The sequence below is a fragment of the Rhyacophila brunnea genome, unplaced genomic scaffold, assembly GCF_057557595.1.
Source record: "Rhyacophila brunnea isolate RB1 unplaced genomic scaffold, BYU_Rbru_1.0 scaffold_1, whole genome shotgun sequence".
In the NCBI taxonomy this organism is placed as follows: Eukaryota; Metazoa; Arthropoda; class Insecta; order Trichoptera; family Rhyacophilidae; genus Rhyacophila; species Rhyacophila brunnea.
The window spans coordinates 18,593,940-18,617,008 of NW_028232751.1; the positions used below are offsets into that span (position 1 = coordinate 18,593,940).

At 31.3% G+C, this 23,069-nt stretch overlaps 2 protein-coding genes across 3 annotated transcripts in view; both read right to left on the reverse strand.

Moving 5' to 3' along the window:
* Nca (neurocalcin homolog) overlaps positions 1-23,069 on the reverse strand; it is a 299,269-nt gene that overhangs the window by 5,437 nt on the left and 270,763 nt on the right. The window contains exon 2 of the mRNA XM_085941912.1: positions 2,156-2,312. Within this exon, the coding sequence (XP_085798038.1) occupies positions 2,156-2,225 (70 nt within the window). The 5' untranslated portion in view covers positions 2,226-2,312. The remainder of the gene's footprint in view (positions 1-2,155; positions 2,313-23,069) is intronic.
* LOC147079552 (neuronal calcium sensor 2) overlaps positions 6,318-23,069 on the reverse strand; it is a 285,081-nt gene continuing 268,329 nt past the window's right edge. The window contains exons 2-5 of one of the 2 annotated variants that reach the window (XM_085941591.1): positions 11,006-11,130; positions 9,789-9,932; positions 8,851-8,979; positions 6,318-6,755 (exon numbers count right to left, since the gene is read on the reverse strand). In XM_085941591.1, the coding sequence (XP_085797717.1) occupies positions 6,579-6,755; positions 8,851-8,979; positions 9,789-9,932; positions 11,006-11,116 (561 nt within the window). In that variant the 5' untranslated portion in view covers positions 11,117-11,130 and the 3' untranslated portion in view covers positions 6,318-6,578. The remainder of the gene's footprint in view (positions 6,756-8,850; positions 8,980-9,788; positions 9,933-11,005; positions 11,131-23,069) is intronic. The other variant, XM_085941658.1, reaches the window with a different exon arrangement.

Here is a 23,069-nt window from a genome sequence, read left to right on the forward strand (position 1 = left end):
TAATGTTTATTCAATGCAATTGAATGACAGAAACCATTGGATAGTCGCCTGTGATGTGCTGGCTCACTTGCGTCTAATCTCCGAGAAGTCGTAAGTAACCGAGAATCTGTTTCTAACGCAATGAGTCATGACACTAATACGCCATTACAATAAAGGTTATATTACTATAAATTCTCGAAGCTTGTATCGCATAATGGAAATGGATACGTCATATGGTCACGTGACATCTACCTATACATCTGTGAATGACTTTCATGCACAATTTCTCGTGCGCGCCGGTATGAAGTGAGTTGTCCATTTAATATGTCATTGATAGAAATTATACAGTATGCACAGATACTGTATGAATTACTTTACAGAAAATTTATATATTATACTCTATAGCAATTCAAATATTTTTTTATACGGGTTTTAAGATTGTATCCAGTTCTAGAGGAAAATAATAAATACTCCATTTAGTAAATTATATGTTATTTTCTGATTTAATCATGTAAAATCTTAAATAATTTCCAATAACAACAAGAATCGCAAACATTAACATTAGCAAACAATGATTTTTTAGCAATTCATTCGCACATTTTTAATTATTTAGATGCAATGAAAATATTCTTAACGATATCAGTAAATAGATCTATCATAATATTCCTCTCATTTAGCATGATGCTAAATATTCAATACACTCGCAACAAACATTAGCACTTCCTCTCAAAAAACTAAAACAAATTGATTGGAAATAGAATAATTATATCATGATACTTTCATGATGAAATAATCGGTCTACTAACTCCAGAGTAAGGTTTATATTGTACATATTCAGCAATCTTGAAAAATTGTATTATGATCAACATTGGCTTTTTAGGTTTGCCTTTATAATCTTGCCTTGGTAATCAATTATAAATTTTCAGTGTGCTGTGTCTCATATTTTTTTGCAGAAAACAGCAGCAAAGTTCTGTTGAAATATTCATATTTATATAAACAAGTTATGATAGAATATTTTGATCATGCACTTCATAAAGACCAATTTTTTAAAAATATGAATTCTATTTTGAACACACTGAAAATTTTACTGTTTTACGATATGAGAGAATCTTAGAATGTTATGTGTTCAATATACACAGGGGCCATGACCATATCCTATACAATAAAAAGTGACAACGAAGATAAAAAAAATATATCCCGATAAGTACACAAATATTTTTTAGATTAGATTACTCCAGACAGATTCAGTCATTCAGTAGTGTCGAAAAGATAAACACGAATCCATCCTCCGTTTCGGTAATGCAGGCATGTTAATGAGCCCACCCCCGGGCTTTAAGAACATAAAATCAATTTGCAACCTCATAAGTCATATTCTGGACAACCTATCTCGGACTCGGATTAACATGCATAAATCTACGTAAAGAAGATTTAATAAATGAGAAAGTATATACAATTTTTTTTCTCTAAAGATAATAATAACCAATCATTGACACAACAGGAATGTGGGCAACTGTTGCAGCAAAGAGACAGGTATTATGAAGCTCAATAGGGTTTAGTGTGGTCTTAATCCAGGAATGGATCAGTAACGACGACCAGAAATGGTGAGAGATTGAGGAAGTTTTTTGAGAAGCACAGCCGATATAATTGAGATACAAAATCATCATTCACCAAGTCACATACTAGAGTAATTCCCAAATTTTTTCAATCATAGGAACCCAGTAAATATTTTGTGCTATTATAAAAAAAAAAAAAAAGTTATATATTTTTTAAACATCCATAATATCTAACGAAGTTAAACTTTCAAAATACATCATCGAACCGAACCACGACGATTTGGAACCCTGGAACCCAATCGCTAATGTCACCCAAAATTTGTAGCTAATTTTTTCAATCGCCTCTTATCGCAAATGCAATTATAAAGAATACGCTATGCAACTAGCAGTTCACATAACCTCAACAATCTATTGCACTACTAACAATCAAAATATATAACAAAAAGTACACAATCGAAGAGAAAAAAAACAGTTATTTTTCTGTTGGCATATTCAATTTAACATTTATAAAATTATAGTCAATAATTGCAACACTACAACAACATCCATCAAAACAAATAATGCGATAAAATTTTAATATCAGTAAATATTTTAAGACTAGTTAAGTATGAGAAACTACTCACCAGAAAATTCTGTATTTTGCTTGAGATCTTCGAGAACTTCGGGTTTTAGTTTGCTATTTTGTTTCCCCATCTTAATGAGATTTCAGCGTTTACTTTTGGATCAAATAAATATCAAGAGCTACAATAATCGTTTCTTCAACAAGAGATACTGTATATCCTAGAATGAAATAATTAATTAGTACATTCAATAATGTGCGGATATTTGAATAATATTGTATTCGTCATAACTCACCTGATTGATTATGAAATTAGAATTACTAAAAACAAATTTGTGTAATAATTATTGTTAATTATTTATATTGTGAAATTAGAAATTGTGTAGTAAGCACAAGAGAAAGTTGGCACACCGCAATCAGAATTCAATTATTAACAGACACTGGTTGGTATCTTTAATGTTATGAACTGTCAATTCTTGTGGGCAAGAAATAGTACCTACTTACCTCCGCATTATTTTACTAAGATAAGAATCAGTTTTCTTAGCTTTAAACAAACCTTTAATAAGTTGCAAATACTGTTTGTTCAAAGCAAATGAAACTGGTCATTATCGTTATTAAATTATGCAAATTTGTTTAATTTTACTTTACATTGCAATGTATTACGACGTTATGAAAAGGTTTATCCCAGTTCATACATAACAAAAATAAGGTAAGGATATATACCAATGTGTCCTATTTAATGGATTTTTATTGTGGTGTGTAAATATACTTTCCTTGGTGTTGTAACTACAGTGTTTAGTATGTGTATGTGTAAATGTCATTAATTAAATATTAATGATGCAAGTATAAAATAGGTATGCTGATTACTCTTAACATTATAGTGATTATGAAAAACATACAAAGTATACTGAATGACAATTATATTCAAGATCTGCAACACATATTATATATTATAATACAGGAAATTTGTGTTATACATTCAAAAAAATCCATATTTTGAGATAAAAAATATTGATAACATTCACTTAAATGTAATAATTTAGGTCCTTTTATACTTATGGTAATTATAAAATCTGCCTTGAAGCAACCTTTACCGCATAAGTGAAGGAAAAACGCCGACCAGCCTTCAAATTTTCATCACGACTCAAAATCAACAATCAAAAACATTTTTCAAGTGGCTCTGTGTGCAGAAGGGTAGTCCATTAATAAGTCTGGTAAAACTATCTTAAATTCATTCATAGTACAAATATCACAATAACTATCTATATCGTTGAATTCAAGGCAGATATTTCATAAAATGATATTACAGTTTGAAGGCTAAATGGAGTTTTTTTTTTGTTTGCTGAATCCTAACACAGAGTATAATATTCTAATATTACGAAATTATTTGACGCTGAAATGAACCACTCTAAAATATTGTTAATGCGTAAAATTTTCAGACAACATTCTGCTTAGGAAACAAATACTCATCCAAAGAGACTAAAAGATAATATTATGTATAACATCCAGCGCCTTAACATACATAGCATTATTTATGTGCACAAAGTAGAAAAATATCATAGATTGATAAAACATCAATAAGTAATATTGGGTTTTTTTTTATAAATTCGATATGATAAAATGTCAATCAATACAAAATTAATTTCATTCGTAACAATTAAAAAATTAACATTATTTTATTGGCCGATTAAATTAGGAAAACATTACAAAAACAATATCAAAATATATTCATTTAGTTTAAAAGTATATTTAAATAAAAACAGATAGCTGGAGTGTGCTAGTAGTATTTCTATAATAATTCTTACGAAAGATGAAATAGATCTTACAGATGTATAAAAAGCTGCGGATTTCATCCAAAGATTCATAGTGGAAAAAATGTTACAAAACAGTACCCAACATTAGTTTTTTTTTCACATCGAGTATACAATAATGAAGTATTTATAAGTGATATAAAGTATAATGTATTCAGAATAGGTTGTATAAAATTTAAAACATATTTATTTATAAATAGATGTTAAAAATAAAAATATAATATTACCGAGCTCAATATTACTGATATGTGTGAGCTGAGAGTCGAGTGGATTATGTCAAATAGAATTGGATCATTTTGATATTCACATGTCGAGGCAAAAATGTAATGTTGAATTGGACAGCTGAACCATTCCTATCATCCACTTAAATTAGTGAGAAGCGTTCACATATATATCATATATCATTTATCATTTCCCGGGAGTCATAGAAAATAGAAACTTTACCCCTGTCTTCCGAATACTAAGAGAAGAATTTAATAGTCAGAAAAATATTTGTATCTTGCAGAGTATCAATACGTTAGTTAGAAGAAGCACAATAAGAGATATGTCTAGTGTACCAAGACACACGGCTCAGGGATTGAATACCGTTGAGTAGATAAGTGCTATGTGCCAAAAATCAAAAGCATGGGAAATTAAGAAAAACATTTTATTTGTTAAGAACATTTATTCATTTTTTTCAGTAAACTTACAATGCAGCTCTGATATTAAGCTGTTACAATACTTAAAAAGATAGATTAGAATACTTAATAGATATGAAAAAAAATAATGAAAAATTAAATTAAAAATGGTGTACAACACGGGGCACTGCCATTTGTTGATCGATCATAAAATGTTTTCTATACTTCTGGAGCCATAACCCTTTTGCAATTTTTCCATTCCATTTAAAATATGTTTTTTTTTGTATTTTTGGTACTTTGCACCTTTCTACTCAAAGCTATTCAATTTATAATCACTAACCACCGTATGCAATATACACCCAAGAATATCAAGTTAGCGGAGAACTTATAATATATTTATTATACTTAAGCTTTCTAACTAGTTATGTGAGAATATTGTAGTTGTAGTGAAGCTTGTAAAAGAAGCTTACAAAGGCTGAGAATGCTCAATGTAAAGAAGTATGTGTGAATTATATTTTATAATGAACTGAGTCATTAGTACATCTAAATGTGGATAAAAAACAGACATCTAAACTTACATTCCTAGAATGAAATATTCTCACAGTAACGAATATATATATGTTTTAATTTATATGAATATCAATGTTTTATTAATAAAAATTTTAAATATTGATTAATAATAATATGATAGGTAAAATTGACACTTACAAATATAAAGATTAGAAATAATGATATATTTGTCAGTATAACCAGAATAAGCCAGATATACCTAGTCATATAGGAATTGACATTCACAGTGGTCCTGTTCAAAACACATCAGACTGTTTATTTCTTTCCTGACTGATATTACTTTTCAATAATCGTTGATAATATTGATAAAGTTGAATGTGCATTACTAATCAAGATAGTTTTATAATAATACATAACTTAGGTACCTACAAACGAAAATTAGCTAAGATTTAGGCAGATTAACGTCACGATTGTGCCAGATGGACTTACCTCGTAAATATAATAGGTTTGTTACATTTTATTTAAAATAAGGTTCTTTCGGAATCGTATAAATACTTTGGTCTTTTAAAAAATTTGATGACGCGGGAAATATCAGTTACGTGACTTTGAGATGATCGCCAACGGAACAGGCCGTATTAATATCTAACGTGATAGAATATTAGTACAAAGATGGGGCGGAGCGTTTTGTGCTCCAGGACAAACCCTGGCCTGCTGTTAAGATATCAACATCAATCGTTAAATAAACAAAATACTAACCATAATCACAGACAGTCGAACTATAAACAGCTTTCATTATACTGTGCGTCTAAGCGAGTTTAGTGAGATTTATGAATGTCTTAAGTCATAATTTGTGTCAAAAAAACTTATGCGATTAAACATAAAGACACGAGTACTCTACTTATGAACTTTCAAGAAATGAAAACTTAACTAGTTGACAATAATTACAATGACAATATAAGTGTACAAAATGTTATCTCCTTTTTTTAAATTGCAGTCTAAGAAGAAAATAGGAAATAAAAAAATGTGTCTGCGAGAATTGACTTGTAATTACAATAGAGATAAAAATGGTATTTGTATTTATTTTCATTACACTAACGCAGTCAATAATTTTGATATAAAAATATATTTGAAAAGATTGTGAACAAATTAAAAGTACCCAATTATGGAATATTCTAATTAAGTGTACAAATTTGATTGATGGTAATTTTGAAATATAAAATTTTAGTTATGTTTTGAGTAATGGACAAGTTCAAATTTGAAATACTTTTTAATTATAAACATTATTTTTGAATCTGGTGTATTTATTCGTAAGTAGAGAACCGCGTGAACCATACAAAATATATACTGATGAAATTATAAGTTATGAGTAGGTTTTATATGTGGCTCATCTTGAGTAATCACCACCAATGTCATAATAATGTTATTATTATTAGAGGGCATGGTTGGTTCGATTGGGATAAAGCTAAAACAATTTGGTGTATAAATTAAATTAGATGGATTAAAGGGGGGGGTGAATAGAATGGGACGAGGTGATTGCCTAAGTAGGTCATTAAGGTGCCAACATTTTGGATAGCTCCTCATCTTGAAGGCAACCTTTGAGGAATTCCTCTTGGGTTAGTTGGCCGTCGTTATTCTCGTCCATCTTGGCAAAGATGTTCTTGGCGCGCTCTTCTGCAGAGTCCGCTGGACGGTTGCTTGAACACGCACCCAGCATATCGTAAATTGCCTGTAATTTGACAAAATAAAAATTATAAAATTGTTCAGTAAAAATTCGCTCTATTACAACAAAGGCAAGTGTGAACTTTTAGGACAATTGTCAGTGATTACAGACATTTTTAAATTTAAGGAAGCTTTAAAATATCTTTAAAATTTCGGGAAATCCTCCAACACAAATTACATTAAACAACGATAAAACAAATGACATATTTTCACTTAATGCTTACACAATAACACTGTATATTTGTGGAACCTAATTGAGAATCACTGGTTAAATAAAAGTAAATTATCATTTTTTTGCTTCTAAACAGTCATATGGCCATTTACAGAGGGCATGTTATATTAATTCATATGGTTGTCAACCATTCATCCAAACATGTCATTATATTCTTACTCTGGGACAAATATGCATTCAAAATAAACTTTATTTTTTTTCAGATACCAGATTCGAGCCCGAATTCAAAGCTTCTGAGATAGGTGCACTGCTAATGATAGGAAAATACAATCGAGGGAAAAATGACAGCATCTACATCAGATCCATTTAGTTGATTGGATAATAAATAATATGATATTATATTATCGGTTTAAATAAGTACATACTAAAAACGAACAGTCCTTAGATGAGACTAAATTGGTGAAGTTCTAAACTTTAGTCCTAGTTCATGTGCAGCAAAGTGGTAACAGTCGAGAATTTCGCCGAGAGTCATGTTCGAAATAAAAATAGAATACTTTACGTAAAGACTATATGTCCATGTACCCTAATATCTGCTTCCATGTCCATCCTGTTTAAGACTAAAATGTTACTTAAGTAAATTTTTCGGTTTTTAGAGCTGTTTTTTAAATTTAAAAAGTCATCAAGATGAATATTCATATCAGTGGTGAAAAGAATTTTTTTCCACCAACGGCCAACTTATAAAAAAAAAAAAAAGAATTTAAGTGCCACTCAAGGATGTTACATATTTAGCTGTCTCATAGTAGTAACTAAGTTTGTAACCACATTTAGAAAATACCATCTTATCAAAATATTATGAGGGCCACACTGCTTTATATCCAAAATACATGCTTATCACAATATGTGTAATCAACTCATTTCATCGCGCATGCCCATGTTTATTATTATAATGTGATGATATTTAATGTTGTAACATGTGTCCCGCCAGCAATATTTAAAACAATTAAAATACTGCCGAATTGGGGTGAAAAATCATACAGTGACATCCCTGTCATTAGGGGAACTAAATGATGAATATCATTTTTCATTATTAGGTGAGTTTCCACCTTAAGGTGCTTGGATAAAAAAAAAATTAAAATGGCTAGCCTATAAGTCTTAAGGCTGGCATACACTGCACTTTCACAATTTTAATCAAACATGCAAAGCTGTAAGGATAAAACTGTGTGTAAGCTAGTTCAAAGCCTGACAAGTTTTTTTAACTGTGAGAAAAGACATCTGCCACAGTTAGATTTCAATTAGTGGTTAAATTTTTGGTGATATTTGATATAAAACTGTTGGTTTATCATTCAACCACATGCTCTATTGAGTTGTTGTTACCCTTTGAAAATTATTGATATCCGTAATTGGGGGACTCCAATGAGTACAATCCAAGTAAACAATGACTTAGGCGTGGTCTTCACATCACCTATATATGCGTGAAAAAAGATTTATATTTATAACTGCTTTGTTGGCAACACTATGGCCATACATGAAAATAGTTTTAACATACTCTTGATTAGAGAATAACAGATGAAAGTACACCTGATCTAATAATATTAATGTGCCTCATATTTTGTGCATATGATTAGGCTCATCTCATAAAAAATCTCATTAAAAGGAAAGAAACAGTTTTTTCCAGTCAAATTAATCTAACAAAATGAAATAAATATCAATTGGTACATATTTCTCGCCAAACAAATAATGTGGCTTTTGAATATACGACTCCTCTTCAGAATATCAGAACTACTGATGTAGAATGTATAATCATATATTTAATTTTGAAGTCAATTGCTTCAGGATAGCAATCCAAGCTTTTGGATCAGTTATTTTAATTACAGAAATATCGCCCTAAAACTAGTCATCATAATAAAGATTGCAATAAGCAGTTACTCACTTGAACGATCTTCGTCATCTCCTGAATATCAATAACTCCATTACCATCAACGTCGTACATCCTGAAGGCCCATTTGAGTTTCTCTTCGGGTGTTCCACTGGACGTGACGTCAATTGCCAGCAAGAACTCCTAAAATGAACATGACTCTAGAGAATGAGTAAGTTTCCTCCGCTGACCGCACACAACATACACATTTTTGCAGTTGGCAACAACGCTTACATACGCAAACACATACGAAAAATGCAGTGCGCCAATAATCCATACATAATTATTATACAAACTAATAAATTATATTCAAAATTATTGATAATCGCATCAGCAATAAATTAAGACCATGATTAAACAAAAATATAGTAATTTCTAATGGTGAGAGAAACAGTAACACTTGATTTGAATTACAAACATTTCTTAATCTTATTATCATTTTCATATTAAAAAATAAAATCGTATTTATTTGAAAATTTCATTATTAAAATATTGACATCTACTTTGATTTTAGAACATATCTGTCGGTTTAATCAGACAGTTTAAATTTGAGTGTTCTGGCGACAGTTTTTTCAATTAGTTTTTCACAATAATTATTCTAAAATGGAAAAAAAATATTTAAAATTAATATTCAATAATTAATTATTATATACTTAGTACCGATTTCATATAACTAATCGGAATCATTAAATTATATAATTCTACTATAAGTATATAATATGTATTTTGTGGATATCTGTAAGTAATGTCACCACCATAAAACAACGCAATTCTAAAATAATCACTAAATATTTTTTTAAGATTATTTAATAATTATTTTAGATGTCACATTTGACAGCAATATTTTTTAAATATATTGTTTACAATGTTATAACACGATGTGAATGAACAGCGACCGCAGAAGGATGTTTATAAAAAAGTGGATATGCGATCCCCCTGGAGGGCGGGCTTACCTTGAAGTCGATGTATCCGTTTTTGTCCATGTCGAATGTGCGGAAGACGTGATCGCAGAACTCTTCCGCGTTGCCGGAGGGGAAAAACATTTTGTACATGTCCACGAACTTGGCCGGCGTCAGTCTCCCGTTCGGACAATCTTGCTGCAAAATTAACACAAATGCACAATCAGCGAGTGAAGTATTAATATCAAAAACCAGGCGTTTTTGTTAGACGGATGCATTGCCAGTCACAGTTGGTTTATCATCTGAAGGTTGGGCATCTGAAGAATGTAAAAACTAGTGGCAACCACGCATGGCAGAAGTAAAACTTAATAATGGGCATTGAAGTGCACATTAAAACCTCCACTTTAGTTTTACGAAAAATGGTTGTTAGCCACTTGGTCAATATTCTGGCTTCAAAGACACATGTGAATTTGGCAGACCCGGGATTCGAACCCGCGTCCCACGGCATTATAATCCAACACGTTGCCGCTCGACCATCGGCATCATTAGGTTGAATGTAACACCAAAACCTATTCATTAGTGAATAAAAAATCTATAAATCTAAAGAAAACCATAGAGAAATTATTTTAATATCTATTTATTAGAAAATCATTTTCTTCCCACACGAAAAAGTTACATAAAAAAAATTATAAGAGCATTTATTTGCGTAATAATTAATTCATGATCTGGGAGTAAAATAAATTTCACTTGTTTCAAATGTTCTAAATTTAAAATTAAACTTCCTTTTTTCAGATGTGCTTTCCTCAGAATCGAATACCTAGCATACCGTGCCCCTCTGATACTTTACTTAATGATATTTCGTGACTAATTTTGGTCTCGCGTTCCTTTCGTACTGGTAAATTTACGTTACCGCCATAGAAAGTTTTGGCCATGCTTATATCTGCGACTATTCGGGTCTGATAATAAAAATGCAATCTTTTGTATACAGCTGATGAAGAGGCTATCACTATCCTGTATGTACAATAGATCGGTGTAATTGCTATTTTATTAGATTAATATTAGTCAGCGGGATTCGAACCCGTGACGCACCTTTTATAGGCGCATCAAATTTACATGCTGCTCCGCAAACATAATATTTTTCTATTATTCAAACTATAACAATATGATAAACAAATTCAAGTACCCAACTGTTTCAGGGCCGAGATATAAGTAAAGTTAGAAGCACTTACCAAGTTTTTTTACGTATATTTAGTAATAAAATATATTCGTACCTTAAAACCTTTATACCATTCTTTAATGGTGGTTTCATCATATCTCGTATGAGACTTGAGGAAGTCCATATCTTCTTTTGTGAGTTTGTCCTTGCTCCCGAAGCACCCCATGGTTGAAACTCAACCTGAAAAAAAAACAAGAAACAAATCGTTAATTTAAATAAAACCTTCAAACTGTGGTGTTATTGGCGTACAAAAGAAATCGTATAAATAAATTATCAAGGATATTGTAACGTGTTCTTCCAATTTTAATTAAATAAGTTAAAAATAATCATAATCGTAACAAATGTATATTAAAAATATACTATACCTATAAAATAATCAAAGGACATTAGGGTATGTAGTATCTTTTATATTTATTGTGCTGTTAGTTATTTTTCATAGTTTTATAATAATCTTCTAAAAATTGTTCAATTCAATGTTTCTCTGTTATTGAAATTAAACGTGTCCGGAAACTTGTACGTATTCAGTTCGCCGTATCATACTTAACCGTGAAATGTTGTATGGGAAATATTTGGCCAAACCGCCAATCTCTTTGGCTCGTACAGTACTTACATAAAATGTCTAAATAAAACACGGTTCTCGTCGGTTGACACTCTACAGGAAGCCAGCAGCAAACAAATTTTGAAAATAGCCGATATATTAGATTATTTGTTAGGTTAGGTTAGGTTTTCATTCTCGAATTCATGAATTTTTACAAAATCAGCCATGAAAATTGAATAAGCAATGTTCATATTGAATCTAATAAAATTGGAGACCGTATAGTATACGGACATACGGTCATCTATTTCCGATAAGAAATCTCGCGGCGAATTGTTCTACAGTGAAATGTTTTATGTACAATTTACATGTAATCGAAATTAACGTGACAAGTGTTAAATTTATTAATTGGATAAGTGTTATTTAAAATTGAAATAGAAATCATAGTAATAAAACTTATACACGTACCAAACTATTATTTATATTATAAATACTGATATAGGTACTATGATTAAAAGAAATATATTTTTATATCAGCAGAAATTTGATTTAAACACAAGTAATTATAAATTAATATTACAACAAAAAAGCTTATTTATATTATTACAGTGCTATCAGTTTAATCACTACGTAATCTAAACTCATAATAATTGCGATAAATTCTATTTATATTTTTTAATTCAATCGTCAATAATTTTTCATCTAAAAAACATATGTTACAATGAGTGTAAGCTCGTGTGCGTACATTATCACTTCGCAGATCGGTAAAAATTGCAATAATTTTATAAGTCATCCATGGACTGAAACCGTATGTGGTTTCGAACCGTGTGCTAAGCTTATCTTTTATGGTCATGGAATGACCATGTTCATGGTCATTTCCACAAAATATATTATAAGCATCTGATCGTATCAGTTTATACCATACACTTACACTTACAAATTTAGTGAAAATATATTTTCATGAACAAAAATCATAAATTCAGTATGGCACACGGATCTAAACCGCATACGGTTTCAGTCTATGGATGGCTTCTTAATAATAATTAATACGCACAATAAATAAACGCAATAGTCACTTTATGATCGCGAAACGATTACGCGACATGTATAAAGATCCAAAGACTGCGATGAATGTACCACGCATACATTATAATGCCGGAGGAAATACTGGTAAAGCCATCCATGTATTTTTCTTAACAGTCGGTGTAGTGAATATGAGGAATGATCCGGTGTCTTTCTATAATCGAAGTAATAATTAAGCAGAGATAAGCTGTTTATCTCTGCAGTATCAATGTATACAAAAGAATTCTACCAGTACGCTAACTCAATGGTTGAAAGTATAACATCGTGGGACTCTTTAAAAAAACTGCATATAGAATAAAAAGTTACTTGCAATGTAACAGCGACTAGCTTGGCGCACACAATGTAGGGTCTACGAGACTACGGCGTAGACCTCTGACTAAATCATAAGTGGCCACAACACAATGCCACCGATGACATATTGACGTGAACTCACAATCAATAGTGTGAACCCATTTACACACGTTATACCATGATCGAGTCATAACTTCAATCATTCGTAGTGATTATTAATTACAGTCATACGTGGTTAAATACAATAGACCAATACTATGTATATCACTACCCAAAAGACACAGTGGCAAACGTCAAAATTACTAGTTTCGAGATAATTTAACTTTAATGTTTGTGTCATACATAAAAATGAAATTGTTATTATGTTTATTTTGTTTTTTCTCTATAGTTTATAATGGTAAGATTTTTTGTATAACATATTATTACCAGTATGTTACTTCAGTTATCCCACTGTTGCTTTGAAATAACAGTAAAATTTTAATAAATGCACCAATGTCATTTTTCCTTAAAATGCGTTATTTTTTTAATCTCAGTGATTCATTATGTATGAATGTAGGGTAGCTTTCAGCAATCGATTGGTATCATATTTTCATTTTATCTCACTGTCGATTCAGGTAGCGATATTACGACGGGGCGAATTATAAATTTTGTTAAGTATTTTAAATATAAATAAAATCACACATTTTATGAAAAGTACTTATACTTCTAATGCCACTTAACGTAGCGCTGTGATAAGTAGTTTGGTCTCTGTTTTTATTGCAAACATTTCACATTATTTATTAACTGAATATAAAGTATTTTTTTACAAATTCCGTTCATTTATTTCAGATCCAATATTATATTAAAATTTGCGCAATTTATGGAAGAGTAAAACTGTTATTCACATTCATAAAATAATATCTACTAGCGATGAATGAGCTAACGGCGAGAGATATGAAAATAAATGGTTTTCGAATGTCGCGTTTATTCACGAATTTTTCAAGAAAAAAACTTTCCATTTACCCATATAAGAATTTATTAAAAAAAAAAAACAGAAAAGCAAATACACCCGCAACCGATGAGAAAATCTTTTTACTTGTAACAAAATATAAGTATTGTGAAAGTCTTAAGCAACAGGTTATTTCGGTATGTAATATATACATATATATATACAATATAATATATGGAATAGAGTTTACAAGAGAACAGATAAAAATATAGGTTTTTTTCCCTAATAATTACCTTATTCAACTAAGCAAATTATTTAAATGTCATAGTTATGTAAAACGCATATTAAACACTTTTGCAAAACAAGTTTTCATTTATATTGTACGCTAAACAAATGTGAAGAATATAAAAGTTTACACGTAAATATCATATTGTTTAACATCGTTATACTATTCGCATTCGAGGGATTTTGCTATATTTTTCCATAACAGTGAAACCATATATTATATAGTTTTTTTGAAGATGTCGTGTTTTAATACTTTATATTATTTTCAAACTCTTTAAAAAAAATGATATTCAGAGAGAAAAATTAACAGTACATTTTACACGATGAAATTAAGCAATTAAAAATGTTAAGAACTTACTTTTCTATACACTATTTATAAATATTTTTCAAATAATTTTAACGCAGCGATACCAAACTTTGAAATATTTACAGTAGGCGTAGACCTATGTCAAATCATTCAAAAAAATCTACATTATTTCTTTTACATCCCGGATCTTCTTAGAGCGTTACACTGTATGCGCGCTGCAACAATTTAGTTAACTGATATATCTTATGGACGTTTTTAACCGCTTAATTTCCGCGCCGCATTAAGATAAAAAAAAACATTGATAATTTTCATAATCCAATGCGTGATAACCGATAATGCCGATAATAAAACCAAATCAAAGATAGCAAAAAAATCACGAATAAAACTGTTAATAAAATAATAATATGTATACTCACAAAACGCGTGTTTTATACAAAATATTCACCAGAACAAAAATAGTATTACAAATTTGAATACTTACAAAAATCGCTTCGATAATTTTGTTATTTAAAAAAATATATTATATATCAGCCGTGATAATAAAAAGGTTTCACTTATTAAACAAAACTAGTGTTGATGATTTAAAAATTAGAAATATTAACTTTGAGGGATTGAATAAGCAACATATTAAGAGCAAAAAAGACTATAATTACTGATCTTAATAACGCATTATTAATAGAATAATAACAGCGAGCCTTTTTTGGAAAATAATACAATAAAACTAGCTGTGATTATTATATTATAAAACTTAAGTAAAATGTATAGAAAACACAATATAATAATGTAGCACAAAAATATTCTAACTTGTTCAAAACGTTCCCTGGTAATAAATTATCAGAAGTGCTCCCGATAAAAGTCCCACCGTAACTGAGGTGATGGCAGCAAGCGCAGCCCATTTTATAATGTTGTGACGCGGCCCACAACCACCCACCCCCGGACAGCCGGGACAACGTTATTATTAACTGAGGGGGTAGTCTGAAGTGCAGGGGTAGCCTGCAGTGCAACTGACTGCAGAACAATAACGGCGCGTATTGGAAATCGGTTGTGCATTTTAAAACGCTACACAAAATAAGAATGTTATGAAGGTATCTAAGCTTTCGGTTACGTGTAATTTGTACAAAAACACTTAAGAACGACAAAATAATATGTTCGATTTACAGGTGGCAGAAAAGCAAGCCGAAATAAATTTTCATTGCTCATCAATTTTCCGAGTGGCAAATTTTATAAATAGATAAGTAGAATTTATTTAACTCGAAATAAATAGTTAAAATCAAACACAAGAAATATCGAAATAAAAAAGCACAAGGACGTGAAGAATGCTCTGAGCTTCTCTCTATCAATGGACTTCAGAGTAATATGAATAGCGGTTGATTGTCGAGGGTATCGGAGCCATCCTATTTTTTAGTGGATGTCGCTACCCTCATCAGTAAAGATATCGACTACAAAGAAGTATTAAAACAATTTGTCATATATGCATTACAATTAATAATTATTATCACACTTGTTATTTCTTATGAAGATGTACCTATGTCAGTCTACGACGTGAAATTTCGAATTTTTGTTTAGTATTTATTAAAATTATATATAATATTTCTCCATATTTCTCATCTACTTTTGCCAGCACGCGGCTATCAAAAAATCCCCCGCCGCTACCCTCCACGGTTGCTCGTTGCCAACCGCGTCAGCATCACGTAGCATCACGTAGCATCACGTCAGCATCACGTCGCATCACGTCGCATCACGTCAGCATCACGTAGCATGCTGTGGATACGATTTAATGGGTTACCAGGAAGCCGGCATCTAACCGGTAGATAATATGTTTACTCTAATTAACCACCTACCTAAAGCTTTCCATTAATAATTATATTCACGGGAACAATAAAGATTTTAAATTGCGGATATCCGATGAAATTTTGATTTAAGTAAGTATATTTTTTTTTCGATTTTATAAGGCACCCAGTTTAGAAGAGATGTTTAAACACTCGTCTCTTAATCTACTGATCACGGATCACGGGTTCCGATTCGACAATTATGTCAAATTATTGACATGTAGTTTTTTTTATTAAGCGAATGGCGAATCACTAGACAAGTGTATTGACAATAAATGTAAGTAGGTTTCCATAAAGTGTGGGTTATATTAACAATATATTTTCCTGAATCATAGATACACTGAATTTTTGATTGGGATCGAGCGTGAGCAGAGACAGGCGATGTACTAAATACACCACCGTTTAGTTCTACATCGAAGAGGTGCATACAGTCCATCGTCGATTAGATATAGTTATCAAATTGAATGGGAAATAAGACTTAAGTAACCGACAAAAGCATTCACCGTCCGTAGTTTGTTTTATAAAGAACACGTACCTATCTCAAACATATATATTATATATTATATAAAAATGTCACTGCTTACCATTGTTTAGTGCATATGAAACAATATAAGTTTTCTCTCGCGCTCTTTCTTTCCAGAAAATGACGGAAGATGCTGCCAAATAATCGACTCTAAGAAGAAACACGCACTATGCCCAGAATACGTTCATAAACTAAGTTCCTCTCCAGCCGTAAGACTAAAGGTACACAGCGAACTTCTTAAAAACTTGGACGCTTACTATAACCACCTACTTAGGCAAACAAAACCTGTGGAATATCTGGCCGCCAGCGGAAAGCGTAACCAAGTACGCGAGCTTTTAAAACTATCGCTCCGTCTTATTTTAGAGATGGGCGAAAAGTTTTCAGAAGTAAAGCATTTTGCGAGTAATGTAATCTGATACGAAAACTTTCCAGCGAAATTGGACTGCTATTATTTTGTAAAAAATTGTTTTGTCAGCCAATCTGGATTCGCTGTCGGGTAAATTATATCTATGCCGAAAGTAATTGCTGATATATAATATTGTAATATCTACTATAGGTATACCAGAAAAAAATAATGGAACCACTGATTAAAGGTTAAATAAATACTACATACTCAAATATAATTATATTATAAATTAATAAAATTATCATAGTCAGAATGACTGTGTTTATAATAAATTGTTATGTTCATATTATACATATATAAGTATCATTGGCCAGTACTAGGGATTCCAATCCCGAGATCCCGAACTATTTTCGATACCTATGAATCCCGGGATTGGTAAAAATAATCCCGAAACTTTCGGGATTGATTTTTTTATCAATTTTTATGGAAAATAAAATAAAAACGAAAATATTTATAAAAAACACTTTAAATAACATATAACTACATTAGAAATAAACTGAGTTTGCATGAAGTTTGATTTATTACCCATGTGTTACCAATTCATTTTATTTTTTCACACCAATTAATAAAAATGAGAAAGATTAGAAAAAACAACGTTTTTTTTGTTTTGTTGCAAACAACAACAAAAAATGCTATTCTGGAGACCCACTGATCACAGGGGGAATCACCGGATAATAAATAACCATTTTTTGCTGCCTTACGCAATCGTAACAACATCAGAAAAAACTAAAAAAACTAACACTTGATGTTAGCTTGTATTTTTATTGTCAACGCAATATGTTATTTTTATTTTAATTTAACTTGTTTTTGTATTTGTTATCTTTTCATAAATAAATAGAACTGTTTTACTCTCACATTATTATTTATATTACAGTATTATTTACATTTACGTCATTACACCTATGTATTTCCAAGATTGAACAATATGCACAATATTAACAATACATGTCTTAAATAGTATAAATTATTTATTTATTAATTTTTGACCGATTTTATCAATGTTTTTTGTATATATAAAAAATTTTATATAAACTATCGAAAAAATGCCGATCCCGGGATCGTCAAATTGTAATCCCGAAATCCCGGGATCAAAAATTTGGCTCGGGATTGGATTCCCTAGCCACGCCTAGTCGTCCCCGCCACATGCAGCAATATTTTGGGGGTGCTTTACCGCTTCCGGACTAAAGATACGTCCCCCCAACAGAGGCATGAAGTTAGTCGGTGTTTAGATGAGAGGTATCCTGACTACCTCTCACAACTCCAAGATCACTAATAATTTATTTTCCCAATAAAAAACAAATGTATGGGAATGGCCGGAACTTCGACACGAATGAAAATCTGTGGAGCAGTATGAAAACCAGCAAAGAAATGATTCAGTTCATATAATGGGCATTATCTTCGTGTCGTTTAGTGACCCTGGAATAAAGATGCGTATGGAGAACTAGTGGAATCAAGGCCTTAGAGATTGGGGAAAGTAGTCCATGCGAAATGATTCCATATAGATTACTAATAAATCAGTTATTAGAGGGTTATTCCATTTATTCATCTGTAGGTACAAATATGTGGTTCCAAGACGCAACCGATTCATCACTAAATTTAAAAGGTGCCTCCAAATTGTCCTAAAACTATTAAATTATAAGTACCAAAATCTATAAAAGATCCGTATTTCTCATAAATTGATGATTTTACAAATCCAACAAATACTAAAATGCTCATTCAACAATGTTAAAATCTGTGACGTCCTTCGAAATTAAGTCTAAATTGTGAATATTATCTACCATACATATTTTATAAGTAGGTAGGTACCTAGTGCATTTTGTAGACGTGAAATTGTTGATTTTATATCGATGGGGAGCTCAAAATCAGTCAGTGGGTTTAGCCTCTACATCGCTAAACGTAACAATGCCTCCCTGTTTCTATTAATAAACATCAAACGGTAATTAGCTTACATAACTCAATTTCACGTTGTTTTTGACTTATCTTCCTTTCTCTTTACGCCACATAATTTTGGCGTAGTATATAGTCTATGCTTAGTATATTATATATGCATACGTATAAGTTGGAAATCTTACCACGAATGGTAGGTAGGTAGATACTTACATAATGTACAGTATTAAAGTTAGCGCAATCGTGCCGGAAGGGTTTGCTACGAAATGCCTGGATGTACATAAATGAGTGGCTATACAGTGTGTCCCGAAAATCAAACTCGATCGAACCACGCAAACTTTGTCAGTGTTATGGTAAGACACCGCAACATTTTGATCTCAAGGTACCTACCTATCTACGAACTAAACGTGGTGTAAAACTATAGCATCGAGGAATCGCTGACTAGCAATTCTACAACTGCCAAAAACTTAAGTAAGTACGTTTCTCGCCATAATAATATGCAGTAAGTATTTATAAAGTATCCATTCGAGCTTGGATATAAAAAAACATTTTTTAATATATTTTGAAGAAAACGCAAGTAATATTTATATAGCCTATGACGATTATCTAAATTAATTAAGAAGGACTGCGGAAGGGTCAGATAATCGAAAAAGGCGGATAATATTCCAGAACTACAAGAAACAGATAAGTACCTAATTAGGTACTATAGAACAAAATAAAAATAGAACTAGTATATTGAAAAGGGTTGTTTATCACTATTAGAAAATATTAAACGAAACTATATTTTCACAGAAAGTTACACTCTTTTTAATTTTTGGCAATGAAACGTAGTCGTAAATCGAATAATCGAGCCTCTACTATATCATCGAACAGATGAAATGACGATGGGTCGAGCAGTTAACTCGCTGAAAGTATAACAACTGTACAGATTCAGTTATACATATCAGTTATGATAGACATTAATTTTGGCAGAAATACGCGACAACGATTTCATCCAGAAGTGAGTCGACCGCTGATGATATTAAATGGTATCTAAATGTTATAACAACTGAGAACCATCTAAACATGTTACATCTTGAGCCTTCCGAGGTTTCCATCATTGAAGCAAGTTCCGGTTTGAAGTAAGTGCCATTTTTGAATGCAAACAATATTAAGAGATCTTTTTCTGTATCATTTTCATATATATATATAAGAAGGTTTTCGTCGATATATTTAGTACAATAAAATTGATCCATCAATTGTAAGACATGATGTCACGCTTTCCAAATAATATTTTTTTAAATTGAAAAATTCAATACAATAACAAACGTAGGGCGCGGGTTATAATAGTGCGAAAGGTAGTTCGCGTTTCTGAATTCTAAGTTATGGTGAATTTGAATGCTACATCCTCCCTAGAATATAATATATTTGATTTGAACAATTATCTATGAATGGTAACGTTGTGAAAAAATATTACAGCGATTGGATATATCTTGTTAACCATCTGTGCCTATTTTCAAAATTCAGCTTCATTTCACTGTATTATAAATACACAGTTATTACACATGTATAATAAAAATTGAAAATGAAATTATACCTACAACATATTGTGACAATTATATTATCTCGATACTAATACGTTGTATGATGTAGGAGAGGTCAATTATTGATTGATTCACGACTAGTCGTATAAAAGTGTGGTTGTGTATTATAATTAGCATTTTACTATATTAGAGACCCAAATCACAATTTAGGAAAATTATAATGGTTCCAATTTCAAAAGAGATCACGCGAGCGCCAAAAAGCGAATGCGAATAAAATTATACCCACACGGCTGCTTGAATGGTAAACATTGGAGGGATGACGGGTGCAGAAGATAGACGTCAATAATGGCAACGAACGAGACAGGTGATTAAAGTGGGGTGCGTTCTTTTGTCGGATGGAGAAGTGAAACGAAACGTCAAGTTTATTGTCAAAATAAAAACTCGTAAAGTGATAGAGGACGCTCTATCGAGTCTATTATCCTGTTCTAGCTTTCAATGCGTCTCGGTGGTTGATAGAACTTCATGCATATTTTATTGTTGTATTTTTATTACAATTTATTAATACGACTACGATTAAAATCATGATGAATTTTAAAGAAAATCATACACGCCTTTTGATACCTGCCTAAGTATGTCTCAATTAAAACACGCATCTTACAATCACAATTAAAACAATCTGCAACATTCATAGTAGATTTTTTCTTTCTTTCTTTCGACCATGTCTAATCCTAATAGGATCATATGGGCCTCCACAGAGTAGAGGTTTGTATTGACAGATTTTGTTTTTTACGAGAAATGGATGTCAGCCACTTGCTCAACCTATTAGGCCCATACCCCGACACCCACAAATTGAAAAACAATATGTGTAGGTACTTGCCAGACCCAGGATTCGAACCTGGGACCCACGGCGTTATAGTCCAACGCTTAAGCCGCGCGGCCACCGTGGGCATTCATAGTATGTGTTAATTTTTTTGAAAACAATATCTTAAAAATAAAGGCTTATCTTTGGCTTATCTCATTTAATTTGTCTTGAGCACCAAGCGCATGAAAATCAACTTAACAATTAAAGAGCGCCCAAGCAACATTAATTTTTTTTAATTTCAGAAATATAAAACTTTTACTAATATTAGAGTTTTCTACGAAAATAATTCTTACGTCGAAGACGTTTTAAAACTTGATAAAAGTTCATAAGATAAGTTGAAAATAAAATTAGAACGTAATAAGTTAAACAAAATAATAAAAAAGAACTACCTGTACTATACATAGGAGGACCGATATGTACGTTTTGTTTTACGCTTTTTAAGGCAATGTTTTTTACAATCCTCTTTGCTACACATGAATCTGGAATGTGAACTGAGTTGAATTAATTTAATCATTGTTCTTAGTAACTTTTTTTCTGCTTCAAATTAATATATTTAGGCTCAATCGATAGAGGTAAATGAAGGGTTTCATTAAAACTTTTGCGTTAAACGCACACTAACAAGTGGTTTATAACGATACGGTTTTTATGTTTTTAATGTAATTATTTTTCAATGGTTTAATTTTTTTTTTAAATATCTTCACCCATATAAATATTAATGTAATGTTTGAATTCACTTTACTCATAATTGTATAGTAACTAAACTAATAAATACAAATTTTGAGAAAAATACTTGCACTGTAAATTAAACTGCGACCGTGTATCGCCAGAATAAAATTATTGATAGGTAGGTATATCTTAATAGCGGTAAGTACTGAATTTTTTTTCAAGAAAATAATTTTGTGAAATTTAATATTATACCGTCGTATAAGATTTACGTAACTGTGCATTAGGCGCCTATCGTCGGTTTTCAGATAGGTATAAACTCGGGGTATAGAAGGATATTGAAACGTTCAAAATGAATAATATAAAATATACATGACGTAGGTCATTGTTATTATAATATTCTGGAATGAACAATATATTCAATACAAATAGCAATAAGATACGGCTACATTGTTTAAAACTGAATATATACACTTCATTGCTATTTCCCTGTATTAATGCGACGTATTATATTTATTATTTACCATTTAGAGCAGCAATAATAATCATTTCAAAGAACTGTTTATTACATGACGTGCCGACAAAAAAGCGGCCATCAAACCTTCGAGTTGTGGGGAGGCATGGCGAGGGTGGTTCAGAACCACCCCAACAATAGGTAGGTGCATGGTATTTTTATGAAACGTGTACACCGCCGATACTGCACCTAAGGCTCGTGAAATTTAATAGTTATAAAATGATTACCTAATACAATATTTAAAAAAAAAACCGTAATTTAAAATCAAATATTCAGTCATCAGGTATTTACTGAAACCAGGTGAATGCATACCGCTAAAGAACCTAAGCAATGACACTACTACTTTTCTGACCCAAAGGCATCGTCATTAATGACATTCAAATAGAGTAGTTTCACCTCGCACAGCAAAATGCCTTTTGCCGGAGTTGTTTGACGAACGCCTGAATATCAGTTGCGAATGGTGGAATTAGGCTGTTAAGATCC